This window comes from Erpetoichthys calabaricus, chromosome 17 (assembly GCF_900747795.2).
Source record: "Erpetoichthys calabaricus chromosome 17, fErpCal1.3, whole genome shotgun sequence".
NCBI lineage: Eukaryota > Metazoa > Chordata > Cladistia > Polypteriformes > Polypteridae > Erpetoichthys > Erpetoichthys calabaricus.
Window position 1 is genome coordinate 62,872,278 of NC_041410.2, and position 21,832 is coordinate 62,894,109.

Genomic DNA, 21,832 nt, shown 5'->3' on the forward strand with positions numbered 1-21,832 from the left:
TTTCCTCCCACAGTCCAAAGACATGCAGGTTAGTTGCATTGGCGATTCTAGAATTGTCCCTGGTGTGTGGGGTGTGTGCGCCCTGCGGTGGGCTGGCACCTTGCCCGGGGTTTGTTTCCTGCCTTGTGCCCTGTGTTGGCTGGGATTGGCTCCTGTATTTAGGATATAGCGGGTTAGGAAAATGGATGGATGGACATTTGTATGCATAGCCCCATTTGCCCATTTTCGTTTTTTTTTCATTCTTCAGTAATATTTCAGCAAACCCGGAGCTTGTCAGTTCAAATCCTGGTACTGACACCACTGTGTGACCCTGAGGAAGTCACTTCACCTGCCTGTGCTGCAAAAAACCAAAGTAATGTAACAAATTGTACCTTAGATGTTGCAAGTTGCTGGAATAAAGGCATAAGTCAAATAGATAAATATGTATTATACACATAGGAACTATTCATTTATTTTCAGTTAAGTCATCTGCAGCAAACCTTTATAAATGAGGGTTTCTCCTTTTTAGATAGTGCAAACTGTTTCTTCTTCATTGAGGTTTTCTCTTGGAGAGCTTTTTTCATTTCATTGAAAATTAAAGCAGCAGCTGCCAAAATATGTAGCTTTCTTATTAATTTTTCAACATTGTGTAAAATAACTATAAAGTAACATAAAAGGTTTAAATACTCGTTATCCTTTTACACTAAAATGTTACTAAAGAGATACAAAAAAAGTAAAATGCATGTGTTGTTTTTCTTTAAGGAGATTAAATATTACTGAAGGAAAAAAAAAAACCTAAAACAGCCAAATGGGGCTATGCATACAAACTTAAAAGGTTTAAATAAAACAGAAATATATACCTTTTATTTTTACTTCCTTAACTTGTGGAGGGTGTATCTTGTAGCAAAGTTTTTTCACGAAAGCCCGTTTCAGTCAATAAGTCTTAAAAAGAGGTGTAAAGATATTGACAGTAAGCTATGGAAACCCACCAAGACATGCAATCGTTTAAATCAAGGCGCGAGTCGAAAAACAGTATCCGATACTATTAGTTAACGATTAACACATTTCTATATGTATTGTAAGCATACAATACAACTGATAATATGTTGCGCTTATTTATCTGGTGTACCGACATTTTTGCGCGTTTAATGGCTGAAATCTAACGTGGTTTGTGCCCTTCAGAATGAAAACAGTTTGCATTTAACTTTTTAATAAAAAGCGAGCTTTTAAGTCTGAGAAATGACTCCGTAAATGCACACGTTTAATTCTTTATCACTTCAAACAACTGAACTATCCAGAACATTTCAAGCATACATCCAGCATTCAAACTATGTATAAAAAGCACAACTGTTAAAGGAATTCAGCATTTCTTAATTGAAAATGTTCCTTTAATCCTCAACATGTCTCAATGAGTCGTTCTGGTGGTTTTACTTGACATTTTGATATTCTGGTTAATTGTGTTTGCAGTTGAGATGTTCTTTCCTGATTTATACTTGTTTTCTCGTTAATATTTGTTTCGCTGGTGTTAGTGTTCTGATTAGAGATTATTGGTCCTTTGATGTCTTGACGGTTTCTTCTTAGAACAGCTCCTATTACGCAATTCTGTCACGTACTGGTCTATTGTTTCTCCGCTTTTCTGGAAACATGTAAAAAAACTTGTGCCGCTCAAACGTCACATTGCGCTTTGGGTTGCAATACGTTTCGAATTTTTCAACTATTTTGTTCAATTTCATATTGTCTCCATCTTCTTCAAACTGAAAATTGTTATACACCTCTAGCGCCTTTTCGCCAATTAGATGTAGAAGCATAGACGCTTTCATTTTTTTTCACTTTTCCTATCTGCTTCAATCGCAGCAAGATACAACTCGAATCTCTGTTTAAATCTTTTCCAATTTTCAGCTACATTTCCCTTTAACTGGAGATTTGGTGGGGGCTGTAATCCTAACATTTTTTTTTTCTCTTTTGCTAGAACGTCTTAGCGCTTTCTGATGACGTTTTCGGGTTACTCACAGACACGCGACTCGTTCAAAAGCTGAACCTCTTCTTCAGATTCCTCTTCCAATCCACCACTTCTGACACCATGTAGTGATCTTGTTAGGTTCGTAGTTTAATCAATACACAGGATTGAAAGATATAATAACTTTTTAATAGACAGACTTTAGAGACATTTACTGTACAAGTTACTAATCGTTCTTTAGTTCACACCCATTCTCCTACTTGCATCGGCATTCACAGGCATTACTAATCATTCTGTAAGTATCCCTTAATAGACCTTACTAATCAACTATCATTACAAAATCCAACGTGGTTTGTGCCCTTCAGAATGAAAACAGTTAACATTTACCTTTTTAATAAAAGGCAAGCTTTTAAGCCTGAGAAATCACCCCGTAAGTGCTCACATTTAATTGCACATGTGTTAATATGTATGCTTACACGGTATTAAAAGACACTCAAAAATTAACGTCATTTACGTTTGTTCCCGCGTTTGAGAAAAGGCGAGCTTTTAAGCCTGAGAAATCACCCCGTAAATGCACACGTTTAATTGCACATGTGTAATATGTATGCTTACACAGTATTAAAAGACACTCAAAAATTAACGTCATTTACCTTCGTTCCCGCGTTTGACTCGTGCTGTAAATCTCTTCCTTGTTTTTAGTTCAAGTGATTATGTAGGAGGCGTGATGACGCGATACGTGACTCCGCCTCCTCCATTAGAGTATATGGACAAAAAACATGTTCCAGTTATGACCATTACACGTAGAAATTTGAAATGAAACCTGCCTAATTTTTGTAAGTAAGCTGTAAGGAATGAGCCTGCCAAATTTCAGCCTTCTACCTACACGGGAAGTTGGAGAATTAGTGATGAGTCAGTCAGTGAGGGCTTTGCCTTTTATTAGTATAGATATATCTCAATCCCCGCAAAGTACTGCTTTTAAATTTTTATTAAGAAGAAAAGAAAACCTTTTTAAATTGAGGGAAAATATACCAATAACAATTTGTTAAGGATCTGTTTTTTGTGAAGCAGCCTTAACACAGCTTTTCCGCTGTTTTATAAACGAACGCCATATAAGGTCTTCCTTTTTCTTGCTTCGCCAACGGAAGCAGCCTTTTTATTTAATCTACGGGTTGTCCGCTGTTTTTTTGTTCATTTATTACGATTGTTATAGTTCTGTTTGTATACCACGTTGTCAGTTCAGCACTCCGGTTGTAATATGACCAAGCCGTGCAAGCACACTCTTGAGAATGCAATGTATAGTTGTACAGGAGAAAAGCAATCATGCCTCAAATCAATGGCAACCTTTTGTAGGTCTATGAACTTAATTTAAACTTTAGGTTTACACGGTGCTTTGTTTCCGACGTGCTGCGTTCTACGTGCTGTTAGCTAAGACCCAGCACTTAAAAGTTTCTCGCTACAGCAATTTTTAATCCGTTATAAAGTCATCGAAAGTCTCGTTTATACCTCGTGTCTTCTCATTTAACTTGTATCTCGCGAATATGGTATTGCAAACGGCAGTGGGAGCGTTTCTATATACTTAATTTAAACTTACGTTTTACACCATGCTTTGTTTCCACAGTATCGAAGTGATCACTCGTGCTGCATTCAGTCACTTCACGTAAGCCACTCTCTTGTGCCTTCTCAATTGTGTAATGAATGTTTTCTTCATCGCTCTTTGGGGCTCTTCCTTGTTTTCAATTCACGTGATTACGTAGGAGGCGTGATGACACGATACGTGACTCCGCCTCTTCCATTACAGTATATGGACAAAAAAGAGGTTCCAGTTATGACCATTACGCGTAGAATTTCGAAATGAAACCTGCCTAACTTTTGTAAGTAAGCTGTAAGGAATGAGCCTGCCAAATTTCAGCCTTCCACCTACATTGGGAAGTTGGACAATTAGTGATGAGTGAGTCAGTCAGTCAGTGAGTGAGTCAGTGAGGGCTTTGCCTTTTATTAGTATAGATACCTTATAAACAGTGGTAAATCTGTGAGATTAGGCATTCTGACAAAGGCTACATATTAATAATACAATAGGGGAAAGTAGAGCAATATATATTACTCTACCAAGAGAAAACAAACGCGAGTCCAAATGTCGAATAAACACGTGAGTCCAAATATCAAATAAACATATGTGCTTATATTCAAGAATATAACCAATGTAAAAAAAAAATCATTCAATTTACTAGTTGCTAATGAGGTAAACCCCCAAGCTCAAATGTCAATCGACAGAAATTTGATATGTATTTTTGGATGGTGCAGAGGTAATAACTGCTGCCTTATAACCAAAAGGTTCCGGGGTCAAGACCAGGCACTTCGTGTTTTGAGTAGTGAGCTGCTGTTATTACTGTAAATATAATAAAAACATACATTTGATTTGAGTCTGTAAGGAGAGGTGTGAAGGAATTTAAGGTGGCCCTGGGTTACGAGTTTTTTTCTTAGGCTTCAGGGATTCTAGTGTTAATAGTTTATAGCCATTGTTACTGTTATAGAAGCCTCCATTGCTTTGAAATGCCCAGTACAGTAATCCCTCCTCCATCGCGGGGGTTGCGTTCCAGAGCCACCCGCGAAATAAGAAAATCCGCGAAGTAGAAACCATATGTTCATGTGGTTATTTTTATATATTTTAAGCCCTTATAAACTCTCCCACACTATTATAAACATTTCACGCACAATTATACAGCAATAAACCCTTTGTATTCTCTTAGATATTAGGTAAGATTCCGTTGAAATTATGTATGTAAACACACAGTAAAACCTAAATATTATTTTAAAGATATCGAGCGTCTCCGATATCACATATGTTACAGCCATTACGACAGACAGGCCACCATCAGTAAATACGTACAATGCAAGAAAAATTGTATACAATAAAATGTGTGTACAGTGACACTAAACTATGTACATGTAATAAGTATTGTACGTAAATAATTAATTAATTATGGTTACTCACCAACAATGACACGACGATTTGTCCGATAACGATGAGTTTAATTTTACTGCACAACAAAGGATAGCGTTACAGCTCTTCTAAAGGAGCCTCTTCAGGTGACTGTTTAGCACCGCCATTGTTCTTCTTCCATCACTCTTCAATCCAAATCCCTAAAGCAGGTTCCATCCAGACTACTGCCTTACAACGTCCACTTGCAACTCATTTTGCGCCCTGTTTAAAAGACACTGCGGCCGTAGATCTTATATGCTTTTCCTCCTTTTTAAATAAAAAGAATTGTGGACTCATTTATGCTGTAATGGTGTCCTGCAGCGGTGTAGCTGTTTCCTTCCTTCAACATATCCAAAACTTTTACCTTTTCTGCAATCATTTGCATCTTCTGTTGGCGCTTGTGCACGTTAATTCTGAATGAGTGAGATTAGTACTTCCTGGTTAATGCAGCACTCCGTTGCTGAGCCAATCAGCAGCACACAGGAACTTAATTGCATGCTCTGATTGGGTAGCTTCTCAGCCATCCACCAATAGTGTCCCTTGTTTCAATTCAAATGCGTCCCTTGTTTCAATTCAAATGGGCAAATCAACTGAGGAAGCACACGTACTGTAGACCGCAGACATCCGCGAAGCAGTGAAAAATCCGCGATATATATTCACAAATGCTTACATTTAAAATCCGCGATGGAGTGAAGCCGCGAAAGACGAAGCGCGATATAGCGAGGGATCACTGTATTGACAAAGTAAGTTAATGTGACTGATCACAAATAATATTTGAGGTAGCAGACTATACAAAGTTATAGTTATACCCATATCTCCAAATAGCCAAAACAAAAGTTTCTTTACAAATTCTATATAAGAAAGGTGAAGATGGGGAGAGTGACTTACTAGTTAGGCCGATGTTAAACTTATTTTTTGTTTAAAGCAGGTTGTAGTTCTTTGTATTTTCATAGTATTTTATTTTTGTCATGTCTTCATTGTCTAAATTAAAGATCTTTTATTACTTACTTAATAGAAAAACAAACATCAAAATTGTATAACATCCATGGTTATTATTGGAGTATATAAAATATATTCATCAAGGAAACTATATGGTTATGCAACCTTCTACCCTTGTTTAGTGTACCAGAGCAATTGCAGGATATTTTTACTAACAATTTTGTATTGTAGTTTATGTATTCCTTAATTTTATCACTTTGGTTAGGGCCGGTTTATACATCACGCTCAAAATGTGTACGTGCATGCATCATATCTGCTATGTGTTCCCAGTGTTGATTTAACACATCCTCTGAGCACATCTTCAGAAATTAAGTTGATGCATGCACCAACAGTACAGTACCAGCAAAAAGTCAGGGGGCGCAGTGTGCAAGTTGGAACATGACATTAGAGTCTTTGCTTACTATCATCATGTGACAGCAAGCTGCTTTGCAGATCCTGCAGGATCAATGTGTGTGCTTTGATGTTTGCTGAATGGTTCGATGTGATGAAGCAAATTATCAGACTTAAACGATGATGTACAAATGTATTCATGGAGGTATTCTTCCATCTATTTCTCGCATAGGCAATACAAATGTTGCATAATCCCTATCCCTACATTTTAAAGGTCTTGCATACCTTCTTCTGTGCTGTGTTTTTGCTTTTTTTTGCCTTTGCAATAGCATCACAATGTACAGAAGCGTATTTGAGCCACAGATAAAAAAAATTAGGGACACAGTGAAGAAAAAGATGTCTATTTTGTGATTGAAGTCGAAATTTTGAGTTTAATCTCGTAGCTTATTTTGTCATTAAAGTAGAACATTGTAAACGTCATTTTAAAACTGGCCCAGTTGTTAATTGTTACGTGCTTCTGGGGCTTCATGTTGCGCTCAGAAGAGCTGCAGGCATTGATTGCCACACAGAACACATTAAATTTATGATGTTGCAGCTCTCTTCACATCTAGAATCCATAGATTTACATTTGATATCACTTTTACACTAAAATGTGTTAAAGCCATGTATGTTACATTTTACAGATAAATCATTAACGTCATTTAAATAATTTAAGTAATATTGTTAATAATAACACATTTTGGGGCATGGGTATGACTTTAAACTACATATGGCCCTGCAAGCGGTCCTCTAACTTGCAGGGAAATCATGGGGGGTTTGTGGCAGGATTGGCACTCCAGCCACTAAGGAGAAGAGAAAAAAAAAACAGCTGTGAGATGACAGAAAGGACTCCTTTCTGCTCTCTGTGGGAGTAGCTCTGCTTCTCGCATCATGATGGGGAAATCCCTCGGGAGCCCCATCCCTGGAAGAGTCGAAACCGTTGGAGAGCCAATGGGGTCAGGCCTGTTGGGAATCAGAACTGGTGTGGTGCCGAAGTGTCACCTGCTGCACAGCAACATTCGGGCCCCAATTCGAGGCGGCCATTCCAGGTAGGCACGTGGAACGTCTTGTCTCCCTGGCATGACGATCATCTTCCTATGTTGTTGGAAGAGCTGCGTAAACTCCGCATTTCAGTGGCGGCACTCTCTGAGGTACGCAGTCCTGAGACTGGCCAGATCTCTTTAGGTAGATGCACCTTTTTATTGGTCTGGTCGCTCTTATGTCTGCCATACTTGGTGAGTAGCTGATGCTGTAGCGGATTGGCCTCTTCCAATGGTGTCTGATGTCACTCCTTTCAACAAGCGTATTATGAGACTTAGATTACGGCACACCCTGGGTGCCTAGTCTGTTGTCTCGATGTATGCTCAGATCGTGATGAGTGATGTCTCGGTGAGGGAAACATTTTATTCCCAACTTCGCTCCTTGGTTGATCGGTGCCTGCAAGGTGACACTCCTCTGGTCACAGGTGACTTCAATGCAACCACTTGCACTGACAGGGCTGGCTATGAGGATTGTCTCAGTCCCCATGGGTCTGGTGACCGTGATGACAGTGGCTCCATGTTCCTTGACTTTGTAAAAGGTCAGGGGCTGTGAATTGCTGGATCCTTGTTACAGCGCCCTGAGCCACATAATTGGACTTGGCACTCCAATACTGGTGGAGCGGTAAGGAGATTGATCACATTCTCGTGGGCAGATTCTGGAGGCTCTTGCAAAACTGCAGGGTCTATAGAAGTGCCCAGCTTGTGAATTCTGACCACAGACTTGTTGCTACTCTGAAGATCCAGCTTAGGTCCAGTAGGCTACCACCTACCAAGAAAATGAGGCTGGACTTGGCCAGACTTCAAGATCAGGCTGTTTCTAACGAGAGTTTTCACGCAGTTTGAGGAATTTTTGGATTTGGGTGCTACTGCTGATCCTGATGTGATGTGGGTGACCTTCCGTGACAAGACCCTGAAGGTTGCTGAGGGTTGTGTTGGTGTTACCTGTGTTTCATTTCACAGGGCACCCTGGATATCATCGAGAGGAGCTGTAGCGCATGACTTGATGGCAACTCTGGTCTGTACCGGGAACTGAGAGGGACAGCTGCTAGGGCTCTGAGGGCAGATAAGAAGGCATTGTTAGAGGAATCTGTGAGCGAGTAACACACCATCTGTGGTCTAGCGACCCACATCCTGCTTACAGAGGAATTGAAGCATTACGTACATCTCAATCTGTTCCTCTGAGAGTTGCAGTCAGGCCGCTGATGGAACGGTCCTTATGGATGACACTACAGTTGTGACCTGCTGGGCTGGCTACTTTGAGCAGCTGTTCAAAGCTGATCCACTGGCTAGGACATTGGATATCTTGGGATCCACGGTTCTTGAGGCTAATCCTCCAATTAGCTGTGAACCACGCAGTCTCACTGAGATTGCACAGGTGGTGAACCAGATGAATGGAGGGAAGGCTGCAGGGATCTGTGGTATCCAGGGTGAACTTCACCAGGCTGGTGGAAAGGCTGTCCTCCTGGCATTGCAAGCAGTCTTTGCTTCCATTTGGGAGACTGGCATCATCCCAACTGACTAGAAAACGGGACTTGTCGTCCCTATATGGAAAGGGAAGGGTGATCGCCTGGATTGCAGCAGCTGCAGGGTGATAACACTGCTCTTTGTGCCAGGTTAAGTCCTTGTTAGGGTTGTCCTTAATAGTGTCCATGATCACTTGCTAACCTACCAGTGACTGGAGCAGTCTGGTTTTACGCCTAAGAGGTCTACCATTGACCGTATCCTGGCACTGAGGGTTCTCATGGAGTGCATACACGAATATCGGCAGAGTTTCTTTCAGCCTTTGTCGATTTTTGTTAAGCGTTGGACTAAGTTGAATGAGCTGCTCTGTGCAACATCCTGAGGGTTCGCGGAATCCCCTCGAGGTTGCTGGAAATCATGGCAGGCCTGTACACTGGTACTGTGAGTGCTGTGCAGATTGGAGGCAGAACCTCTGTGTTTTTCCCCAGTTGTTTCTGGGGTGTGTCAGGGGTGTGTTCTTGTTCCTACACTGTTCAATGCTTGCATGGACTGGGTGTTGGGCAAGGTCATGGGGTCCAGCGGCTGTGGAGCGTCTGTTGGTGAAGAAAGATTCACTGATTTTTGACTTTGCTAATGATGCTGTGATCTTCACGGAGTGCTGTGATCGGGGCTTTCGAGAGACTGAGCGAGAAGCCCGAGTGTCTGGGCTTGCGAGTGTCCTAGATAAAATCCAAGATCCGGTCTTTTACAGTAGAATTACCAGCGCCTACAAAAAAACTCGTAAATCCAGCCCACCTTAAATCCCTTCGCACCTCTCCATCAGCCTGTTTTGTCTTGTAAATGAGTTGATAAGCCCAAGCAGCCTGCTATACCATCCCCCCACTGCCTCAGAACGGGCAAGAAGTTCTCCCAGTTCCTACCTTGATTGATTATCTGGGAGTGAGCTATCTAGAATTGTAAGGGGAAATAATTGTATGTGTGTTCTGTGTCTGCAACAATCTGTGTAAACACATCGTTAAAACAGAAACGTTTTTTTCATGTTTTAGTAATGAATGACAAAAGGTAGACATTAATAATGTGTCATGTGAAGCCTGATGGCCAAATATCAAATAAACACTTTCACAAAAGTTACAAGTAAAATACGACAGCTTCCGTGGTGCAGCGGTTAGAACTGCCAACTTATAATCCAGAGGTCATGAGTTTGAAACCGGCTCCCCCGCAAACTTACCGTTTTGAGTAGTGAGCGACTCTTATTGTTAATATTATACAATAAAAACATACACTTGATTTGTGTCTGTAACAGATGGTGTAAATTTATAGCACTTGTAAAAGTTTAGTTTTTTTTTTTTTTTTTTTTTTACTTCTCTCAGTCACAATCACAATACAACACCCAGCCCCCTGCCCCAGATCTGACGCGGTTACTTTTTATCTGAAATTAGGAATAATTGTAGATGTGAGTGGTGTTTTGAGATAATGGAACTGGAAAATTCTCTGATCTGGAGGGATCAAAGCTGACACGCAAATGCTGGTGAATCTGCCTTCTTCATATCTCACAGTCACTTGAATTTTTTTTTTGGTTCAGTTTTATTGAGTGTTCCTGCTCACGCTGAATTAGTATGCACCTTATGGTCCATGATGTCAAAGCCACACTTACAAAAACAGAGACATAGGTATATATGATATTTGGAATAACTCATTTTATGTTCTGTATAGTACATTTCGGAAAACATTGTGTCACGGATGCAACATTATTCATATTCATTCGCATGCCTTCTTGCGCTTGTAATCAGTGACCGCGTTTTTTGTTTTTTTTTCGATCTTGCCCAGTCTCCACATTTTGGTTCATGGTGGAGTTTCTTTTGTACTCCTGGACATGCAGAGGAAAGAATAGTACAGGGAGGTCAGTTCCGTGCTATATGCAATCATCAGATTCAAATGTTAACAGTTCCCACACACCCAAGGGCCATTCTTCCTGCATTTATGACATGTGTACCTGTTGCAACGTACACACTTCTCTCTATGCTGTGGTTCCTATTACACTGAAGGGGGTGGGGGAAGTGGTGGTCTTGGAACAGAAGCTTTTCGATGTTGCATCCTCTTTTGCTTTATCCATCGCCTTTTCTTGTAAGAAGCGATGACGATGTTCCTCTGCAAGGTGAGCCATGAACACTTTTATTTTCTCTGTGGCCCTCGCGCATGCCCGTGTACAGTACATGTGCGTTGATCACGACTAGGTCAAGGGTGTTATAGCACAAGCAACCGGCCACCTGCATGCTCCTGCTCACACTGAATAAACTCACTCCTTTTGGTGCACGATTTGAATGCAGCACCAGGCAAAAAAGAAAGAGACAAATATATGTGACATTTTGAAGAAATCATTCTATGACCTGAATAGTGCCAATCAGAAAACATCATCGCATTAATGCAATATTATTTGAAAACGAACAGCGTCAGATTGGGTGTGAATTTATACTGGTGCTGTTAGTTAGAGTCAGATCGGGGTGGGGGAGGGGGATGGGCGAGGGAGAGTGTGAACGTGACTGAGAGGATACAACTGGGGAAAAAAAAGCCAACTTTTACAAACACCATAAATTTACAGTTCGTTTTCAAATAATATTGCATTAGTGCAACAATGTTTTCTGATTTTACTTTATGGTTTACTTACCTTGGCAGTGACATTCATGTCTCTGGTGACTCTTGTTATGAAGTCAGAAGATGGATTGGGAGAGCATGGGGGGGTCATGAGGTCACTGGAAAGAGGTGTATGGCGCTCTGGATATCTATGCAGAAGGACTTTAGAGTCCTGGTGCCTCCTGTCTTGCTATATGGCTGAGAGACATGGACTTTATCCAGTGAATTGAGATGAAACTGGACTCCTTTGGTATTGTGTCTCATTGGAGAATCCTTGGGTACAGCTGGTTTGACTTTGTATTGAATGAGCGGCTGCTCATGTAGTCACGGATGAGGCACATTATTTGCATTGTGAGGGAGCGTCAATTATGGCACTATGGCCATGTGGCCTGATTCTTGAAGGTGATCCATCTCGCAGGATTCTCACTGTTGAGGACCCAAGTGGCTGAACCAGGACTAGGGGACTCCCACGTAACACCTGGCAGCAGCAGATGGAGAGTTATTTCTGGAGAGTGGGACTGGACCGCATGTCTGCCTGGGGGGTTGCCAACCAGGATCCCAAGCTGTTTCGTCATGTGGCGGGTGTAGCAATGCATATGGTACCAGAGCATGCTCCCCTACCTGACCTACCTGGGGCAGCAATGTGGTAGAGCGGTAGTACTGGTGCCTTGCAGGGAGTCACATCCCTGGTGTTCCCTGCCTGGAGTTTGCATGTTTTCCTGGTGGGTTTCCACAGTGTGCTCCATTTTCCTTCAAAGGACATGCAGGTTTGGGGATTTGCTAAAATGACACTAGTATATGTGTGTGCTTGTATTCACCTTGCGATGAGCTTATGCTATGTCCAGGTATTGTCTCTGCCTTGCGCCCGATGCTGGCTGGAATGGGCACATCCCTGAATTGATGGATGTACTGTAATCATTAAACATCCATCCTTTTCAGAGTTGCTGTGGCAAAGTGTCCTGGGATTTTAATGGATGTTTCAGGCAATTCACAACACAGTTTCCTCAAACAATGTGAAGATATCTGTACCACCTGGTGGAATCCTCCAGATTTACATAACAGTACAGTGCTTGCGTAGGTATCAACCCTGCCTTAGAGTAAGGTAATTACATAGAAAAAGGTTATGAATATCACAAGCCTGTGTGATTAGAATGGAGGCAGGTGGTCGGATGCATGCTCTTTAACACTAGAATTACCAGAGCTGACGAAAAAACTCGTATATCCGGCCCACCTTAAATCGCTTCTTAAATCCGTTCACACCTCTCCGCCAGCATCCTTTGTCCTCTAAATGTGCTGATAAAAGACAAGCTGCCAGCAGCCGGCTATTTCATCCCCCCACCGACTTAGAACGTGAGCGAACTTTTCCCAGCTCACGCCTTGATTGTTTACCTGGGAGTGAAGTGGAGTTTTACAGTGGAAATGATAGATCGTTATTTGGAAGACGCGCATGAAATGCGTGTTCTGTTTCTAAAGTAATCTGTGTAAACACATTGTTAAAACAGAAACTTTTTCATATTTTAGTAATAAATGTTACAAAATGTAGTAGGCATAAACTATAGAATATGTAAAGCCCGAGTTCCAAAGATCAAATAAACACTTCCACAAAAGCTTCAAAAATAATTCAACAGCTTCTGTGGCGTAGTGCACTAAGATTTGCCTCTTAGCACAGAGCAGATTTTCCTTGCCTCACAGACCTGAGTTCGATTCCCCGCTGGGGATGAAGTGTTGCTTTTTTTTTTCTTTTACACCTCAAACGGACATAAAATTTATACATTGGTATGCACTGTCAGTTACTGAGATCGTTATATTTTCATGTGGGATGCTCCTTTTAAAATATTTTTTTAACAATTGAGACTGCAATTAACAGGAACAACTGTCCTTATAACTTATTTTTAAGATCCATAACACACAGACAGACAGAGCACTGCGTACTAGAGAGACAGACAGGCAGAGAAGTCACTAGATATATAAATAAACAGGGAAGCCACGTGTACTGAAAGAAAAAAAGAACAACATGTGCGTTGTCCCTGCTGTACTGAATAAGCGCAGGTGCTGTAACATCACCCCTCCCCCCATCTGACTCTCTAAGTAAGATCGGGGGAGGGGTGATGTTAGAGCGCCTGCGCTTATTCAGTACAGCAGGGACAACGCACATGTTGTTCTTTTTTTCTTTCAGTACACGTGGCTTCCCTGTTTATTTCTATATCTAGTGACTTCTCTGCCTGACTGTCTCTCTATTACGCAGTGCTCTGTCTGTCTGTGTGTTATGGATCTTAAAAATAAGTTATAAGGACAGTTGTTCCTGTTAATTGCAGTCTCAATTGTTAAAAAAATATTTTAAAAGGAGCATCCCACATGAAAATATAACGATCTCAGTAACTGACAGTGCATACCAATGTATAAATTTTATGTCCGTTTGAGGTTTAAAAGAAAAGAAAAAAAAGCAACACTTCATCCCCAGCGGGGAATCGAACTCAGGTCTGTGAGGCAAGGAAAAGCTGCTCTGCGCTTAGAGGCAAACCTTAGCACGCTACGCCACAGAAGCTGTTGAATCATTCTTGAAGCTTTTGTGAAAGTGTTTATTTGTTCTTTGGAACTCGGGCTTTATATATTCTATAGTTTATGCCTACTACATTTTTGTAACATTTATTACTAAAATATGAAAAAGTTTCTGTTTTAACAATGTGTTTTACACAGATTACTTTAGAAACGGAAGTCTTCCAAATAACGATCTATCATTTCCACTGTAAAACTGCACTTCACTCCCAGGTAAACAATCAAGGCGTGAGCTGGGAAAAGTTCGCTCACGTTCTAACTCGGTGGGGGGATGGAATAGCCGGCTGCTGGCAGCTTGTCTTTTATCAGCACATTTAGAGGACAAAGGATGCTGGCGGAGAGGTGTGAACGGGTTTAAGATGCGATTTAAGGTGGGCCGGATATCCGAGTTTTTTCGTAGGCTCTGGTAATTCTAGTGTTAAGCGAGCGAGTGAGTATCAGGCCTGCACTGTAGTGTGTGGCCGGAGGAGGTGCACTCCTTAGAACAACTACAGAAAAGAATAGGAGCGGCCCTGTTGTACAGTGTCTTCTTTTGACGCTGATGGACTGGCAGAGGGAGACATGCATGGGATTCGGGGGAAGAGTCCTATGGATGCTGACAGAATGGTGGTAGGACGCCCAAACCTGGGATTAATGGAAGACTTGTTTTTATTGGAGTATTTATTTGGATTTTAACCTCTACTGGAAATATTGATTTTATTGGTTATTAATTTATTATTTAATGGATGGAGCAATGCACTATTTGCACCTGGATTTTATTTTAATAAAAGCACTAGGCACTATTGTACCAGCTACTTGCTCACTCTGTGTCCACATTTGCCTGGTTCATCTTGCTTTATGACTATCTTTGGTTCCAGAAGCAACCAGGGAGTGTGGAGTTGACCCTGACTGTCACATGTCTTATACAATTGATAGCTAAGTATATGTATACACATTTCTGATGGGTCACTTTATGATTGTGTATTAATCCAGCCAAGTTAATCCAGTCTAAATGATAGTCATGTTGCAATCTGAGACATACCTTATAAGCAATGTGTTGATGAATCATAAAGAGAATTTGTTTCAGTGATACAAGAAAATGATAAATATTCCCAGCAGCACGAGCATTCCTTTCACAACTTTTGAAACACTAAAACTGAAATGACTGAGAGCAAAGACACAAAAAAGAAAGCGGTGAGAGAAGAGGAAATAACATTGGTAAACTTGTGAAATGAAGGGTCGGCAGTACTAATTTGAAATGTCGGTCATCAGATTATGTTGTCTGCGGTTTCTGGAGATTTGAATACTATCTATGGATCTACACGTCATAGTGTATGATGGCTTGTAGTACCATACTATTTATGCAAGATTGTATTTACAGCTTACTGATTTGCACAAGCCAGTATCATTTGGTGAATTTTAAGATTTTACTCCTTCTATCCAAAGAAATCTTACCATGGTGCATTGTTCAACAATGGTGCAATCCCACAACGGAGCGTCCATGTTCATTTGACCTTGGCTTCAACTAGACTAATGGCATAGTGCTGCTCTGTGCATGTTTGAACTACCTGTAAGCCATCGCAAACATGCTATATTATGTCAACTGTTGTGGTTACCATTTAATTTTGAATTTGTCTTTGTCATTTTTTCCTCATTTTTGTTGTATTAACAATATTTTGATTTTCAGTTTTACTAATATTTGTGATAAATGAATCTGAATGGTAACAATAACTTTACTGTTTATTATATGCTGTTTTTTTGTCTGTGTATGGCTCTGCTGTCATTGTGGTAAAAAAAAGTCCTCATCTTGTTTCCCAGTATATGTTTTCTTATTTGAGTCATCAGATTAAAAATATTAAGAACCCCTGCTATATTGTATGTAGGGCTGTGCTAGTACTTTGTGATATTAAGCTTTTTATCTAGACTGCGTCTTTTGTTATTCTGTTAATTACCTGTAAATGTCTTTTAATGTAAATTGTGTATATATTTTTGATGTCTACTTGATTGTGCTGCTTTTTTAGACAGTAGTTTTATTATCAACTACATACTATGTGGCAAATTAGCAAAAACCTGTTCAGTGAATCTGAAGTAAAAATTCTAGGTATTTGCACAAATGTGGTTTTAATTGTGAATCTGTATCCATATGGTCATATTGCCAAAGTATTCATATACTTCGCATTTTTGACTATTTGGTTTTAACCATTTTAATTATTACAATATATAATTCTACATTTTACTTTTGCTTTGCAGGAGAAATTGCTATTGGAACCTATGTTTGAAGTCCCGCATTCTGATATCATTGCAGTAGAGCTTAACAAGGAAGTTGTAGAGGGAAAATCTCTTCCTCAATATATGAGGTAACTATTTGTTTCTTCTGTATGTTTAGAAAAGTGCCATGGAATATTGTTTTATAATTGTAAAGAAAAATCTGCAATAAAGACAGAGCCAAACATTTCCTCTAAGTGGTGGTTGAATGTTTGGCTACTTTTTTGTAGTGTAAGTTATCCATCCATCCATTTTCCAACCCGCTGAATCCGAACACAGGGTCACGGGGGTCTGCTGGAGCCAATCCCAGCCAACACAGGGCACAAGGCAGGAACCAATCCCAGGCAGGGTGCCAACCCACCGCAGGACACACACAAACACACCAAGCACACACTAGGGCCAATTTAGAATCACCAATCCACCTAACCTGCATGTCTTTGGACTGTGGGAGGAAACCGGAGCGCCCGGAGGAAACCCACGCAGACACAGGGAGAACATGCAAACTCCACGCAGGGAGGACCCGGGAAGCGAACCCAGGTCCCCAGGTTTCCTAACTGCGAGGCAGCAGTGCTACCCACTGCGCCACCGTGCCGCCCCTAGTGTAATTTATATTAGTTGCAATTTACACTTAAGCCAGTTTGATGTTTTGATGAGCATAAATTCTTAACAGATTGCACTGTCCCAATTGATTTCTATTTTCATTCATCCCTTATTTCAAAGATCAAATTTATTTCTGCTTCATTAGCAGTGAGAAGTATTTCCTGTGATCCTTCGGTGACTGCCTTAATAAGTGTATCAGCAGTACTTCTTACATTCCTAAAGTAGATTCAGAAAGTATTCAGACCCCTTCACTTTCTTTATTGTGTTGCAGATTTTTATTTTAAATGGATAAAGTTGTAATTTTTGTTGCATCAATAAACCCCCAATAACCTAGTTGCATCCTGTTTGCTTTAATTATCCTTGACATGTGTCTAGAACATGATAGGAATTCACTGATTGGACATTGTTAAGAAATGCATATAACTTTGTGTGTACAGTACAGTAAGGCCCCACAATTCCCACTGCATGTCAGGACAAAAAACACATCCCACAAAGTCCCACAAACTCTTCGTAGACCTCTGTGATAAAATTGTGCTGAGCCTTAGTTCAAGGGCTAGGGTAGTGAACCGTTTCTAAACCTTTGAGTGTTCCTAAAAGCACCGTGGCCTCAATAATTAGGACTGGCCGTCTGGCCAAACTGTTCAACTGGCAAGAAGGGCATTGGTCAAAGAGGTGTCCAAGAATCCAGTTATTACTCTGACAGAGCTTCAGAAATCCTCAGATGAGATCTCGGGAGCAGCATCTTGAGTAAAAGGCATATGACCATCATGTGGAGTTTGCTAAACAGCACTTTATGGAATCAGAGCATAAGGGAAAAGTGTCTTTGGTCTGATGAGAGCAAAATTAAACTCTGTTGGTAGAACTCTAAGCATTGTGCCGTCGAAGACTAGGTAATTGTCATCACCTGCCTAATACCATTTCTATACTAAAGAATGGTGGTAGTAGCATTACACTATGGAAATGGTTTCTCAATGACAGGGTTAGGAAGACTGGTTAAAATTGAGGGAAGGACAAATACAGCCAAGTATGATGCGTGCAACCTTATACTGGGGCAACAGTTCACCTTTCAGCACAAGAATCACCTGAAGCATACAGCCAAGATAACACTGGAGTGGTTTTCAGACAGAGCCCCCTCCATTAGAGGCATAGCCAAAGCCCATAGAATAAAAAACCCCAAAGAATGTCTGTGGAAAGATATGAAGATGGCAGATCTAATGGATCTTGAGAGGATATGTTACAAATAATGTGATAAACTGCACAAATGTAGGTGTGTAAAACTACACATACCCATGAAGACTCAATTTGAATCTGTAATTGTTACCAAAAGGGTAAGGGTTGGAATACTTACATGAATGAGAGATTTCTATTTTTGATTTTTAACAGATTTATAAATCTTTCTGAAAACATGCTTTCACTTTCACATTATAGGTTGTTGAAAGTTGATTGATGTGCAAAAATGACACATTTATTCATTAAAAATTAAATCTATAACACAGTGCAGAAAGTAAAGGGTCTTAATACTTTCTGAATCCACTATACAGACACATTTGTCTGTCTACTGTACTTGGAAGGTGCTCTCATTTATTGTCCTGAGATAGCACAGCAACCAAAATAAAGAAAACTATCAATCAGTGGTCTGTAATCCAGACAGGCAGAAATATAATGTTCATTTTATCCATCTATACACTCCCTTGATCCCACTCATTCCAAATCAGGAACATGGGACCTGGAGCCAGTCCTGGCAGGATTGGGCACAAAGCAATACAGATCCATCTTCTGGCCCTTAATTAAAATACACTGGCTGCACAAATATCTACATTTCTGAGGTAGGGCAGTCATAATTGCATACTGATAAAGTCATCTGTGTTTGGAATTTTTTGCGCATCCTTTCTTATAAAACTGTACTTTGCAAGTTTTTAGCAGTTAGTTTATGGACTGCACTCTCCAGGTTATTAAACAGATTTTCAAATGGCTTTAGATTAAATATTTTACCAGGTTGCTTAAAGATGTTCACCATCAGCAACTCTATTGTTTACTTTGGCCATTTACTTAGGATTATTATTGTGGAAAAATCATTTTGCTTTCTCAGTTTTTAGACACCATATCTCTTTTTCTCAAATTTCCCTTCTTTCCTAAACTCAGAGTCTCCACTGTGTTGTTTTGCATGCTTTCAGCAAAATGTGGAAGTGGCTTTTCTCGCACCCTTCAACACATCCCACAGTTGGAGTAATTTTGAAAATTGCTGTGATATCTGGCATTTAAATGATATGTATGTAAAGGAAAAGTGTTTAAGGCCTGTTTCAAAGTTGCTGTTGTTGGTGATGGAAATCAAGCAAGGTAGAGAAATGATCTGACTACTCTAAATGTTTGGTCATGCCATTTATTCTTGAATATTGACTATATACCATTGTTTAGCAATGGGTGATGTGATAGCAGCCATTCTTGTGCCAGCACGCTCACCACACATTAAGTATTAGGTGGTGAAGGGCTGAAACTGATAGTTAGCCAATAAGGGATGGGATAATTGGGGCTGGAATGGATAAGGCCGTGGTGGGCAGTTTAGCCAAAAATTTGGAAAACACCTGCTCCATAGACACCCAGGGATCTTTTATGACCACCCAGAGTCAAGACCTTGTTTTTACACCTTATCTGGTGGATAGCACAGAATTTGCAGTGTATTGTCCCAGTGTCTGCACTGAAGTATTGGGTATCCACAAACAGACCACAGGGTAAGCTCCCTCTGATGACCTTGTCAACACGTGCTCTTCAAACAGCAACCCAAGTTTTTCCTAGTCTCCCATCCAAGTACTGGCTTGGCCCAAACATGCTTAGCTTATGTGGATTATAGAACAAGTGGTATGGCTGCTGGTACCTTCTGAACTCTTCTTTTTGACAGTTTTACACCTTCACCCATCTTTTAAAAAAATACACAAGAACAACCTTTATCAGGCAGGTGAGTTTCACAAGAACATCCGACACAATTATGAACAAATTAGAATAATTACAAATGTAACAAAGGTGGTGGCCAGTTAGCCTGTTGTGTGATTTGGAGGGCACTCAGTTGTTCCCAATTTGATTTAACAGTGCTGTTACAAAGATGCACATGTACAGAGCAAATACATTTTTTCGTTTGAAATTTTTATATATTTCTAAATATTTATGATTTAATTTTAAGTTTTTCCTATGTTGCATAACTATATAGGATTCTACAAGATGTAATTTTAGATTATTATGCCAAAATTGATTATTTTGTAAGTGTATGTAGATTTTCTGTATTTTTCATAAAATGTATTTTAAACTTTTTATAGAGCTCCTTCAAAAGACTCTCCTGAAGAAGAATATGAGTCAGTAGTAGAAGAGGACAGTTGGCCTCGTCAGGCTGATGTTGCAAACAGTTAAACAATGAATAATTTTACACCTTTTTAAATAAACAAACATTAAATTTGTCTCCTTTTAATTTCCTATGAATTGACTGGAAATTTTGGATGATCAAATATAAAACATTTATAAAAGCTGATCATGCTCTTTTTGTACTGATTTGTACAGGATAAGTACCTGTTGAATTGGAATGATCTCTGAATTTGCTTATTTTGCCATTCCTGTGTTGAACAGAGCTTCCACCAGTCAAGTTAATTGTTTTTGTTTGTTGTCTTTCTTTTTCTTTTTTGTATTGACCATGGAAAACATTTTAAGACAAAGTGCCAGCATTTTCTGTCTCAATTTCAGAGATTTGTGGATTCACTCAATATTAAAAGTTTTATTTATGGTTTATTTTGAAAGTGCATTGGATAGAATGGTTTGGAAAGCAACTTATATTAAAAAGTGGTATAAAGATTTATTTTAAAAGTTTGACTTGTATATGTAAAGATTGTATGTGTGTGTTTCACACATTTGACACATTCAGAAAAATCACCTGAAGACAAAAACAATAAAATGTGGCTTTAATACATTTAATTAATTTGCACCCACTAATAGTTGCTAATTGTTAGAGCATGTTTTAATAAGCTAGTATAAAGTGTACAGTGTTACTGAAAATGTTTAATTATTGATTATTCACTTAACAGTTTTCAGATGTATTTGATTTTATTTGACACATTATTTGACACATAACCACATTTTTTGCTTCATTAAAATTAGTGGTGGTTAGTAGGGAAAATGAGCTTTGATAAGATCACATGCTACTCTGACCGGAAACTGGACCCTACTAAGTGCACATTACATGTTTCAGTGACATCACTCTGAGCTGAATAACTAGGGTTCTTTTAAAAAAAAAATATATAATTTTAAATACGTAAAGTATTTCGACTGTTCCTGCATAAAACCAATAATGCCACATAGTTTTTTATCATTGTTCACTAATTGTTTTTAGCATCCATTTTTAATTTATACCCACATTGCATGTTTGAAAAAGGGATTTTTCCTCAATCTTGTAGGCTTTAATTTCTACTATCCAGCATTAGAAACTTTGTTGTATTCTTATTTTCAAATGCTTTGTTGCCTCCTCTAAATTGTGTATAATAGTAACACAGTTACTTGCTGGAGTAATTAATTTAAACATTCATATAAAATATATTTAATATGTATATATGTGTGTTGGTTTTTTTTTTTTTTGCCCCCACCCCCTATTTGTTCAGCTCACACACTGTTGTGTCTTCATGGCTGTCAACGTAATTGTGTTTGTGCGGCCACCTGTGCTTTAAGCAACCAAACTAAAATGCTAAAGCTGTCTAGCAAGCTTCCTTTTTGTTTATGGTAATTACAGCCTTAAATTATTTCCAGCTCAGTAATTGACAACCAAAGGGCTGCCTGGCATACAGTTGAATTAACAAAAATACTACTTCAGTATACTTTCAATCAGTGTACTGGAACTTATGTTCAAGAAAGTGAAGATCAGTACTCCAGAAGAACAACTCCAGCACCCTGATCTAAAATAAATTAATGCTGTGCATTTAAGGTTTTACTCTTAGTAGACCTTTCATTTTAAATTTTGCAAACACTTTACTCCTCTGATAGTCA

At 39.6% G+C, this 21,832-nt stretch overlaps 1 protein-coding gene across 4 annotated transcripts in view; it reads left to right on the forward strand.

The window, feature by feature from the left end:
• Positions 1–21,307, forward strand: part of clpxa (caseinolytic mitochondrial matrix peptidase chaperone subunit Xa) — a 291,827-nt gene extending 270,520 nt beyond the window's left edge. For all 4 annotated transcript variants that reach the window (XM_051920219.1, XM_051920220.1, XM_051920221.1 and 1 more), the window contains 2 exons: positions 16,202–16,308; positions 20,125–21,307. In XM_051920219.1, coding sequence (XP_051776179.1) covers positions 16,202–16,308; positions 20,125–20,215 — 198 coding nt within the window. In that variant the 3' untranslated portion in view covers positions 20,216–21,307. The remainder of the gene's footprint in view (positions 1–16,201; positions 16,309–20,124) is intronic.
• Positions 21,308–21,832: the final 525 nt, after the last annotated feature.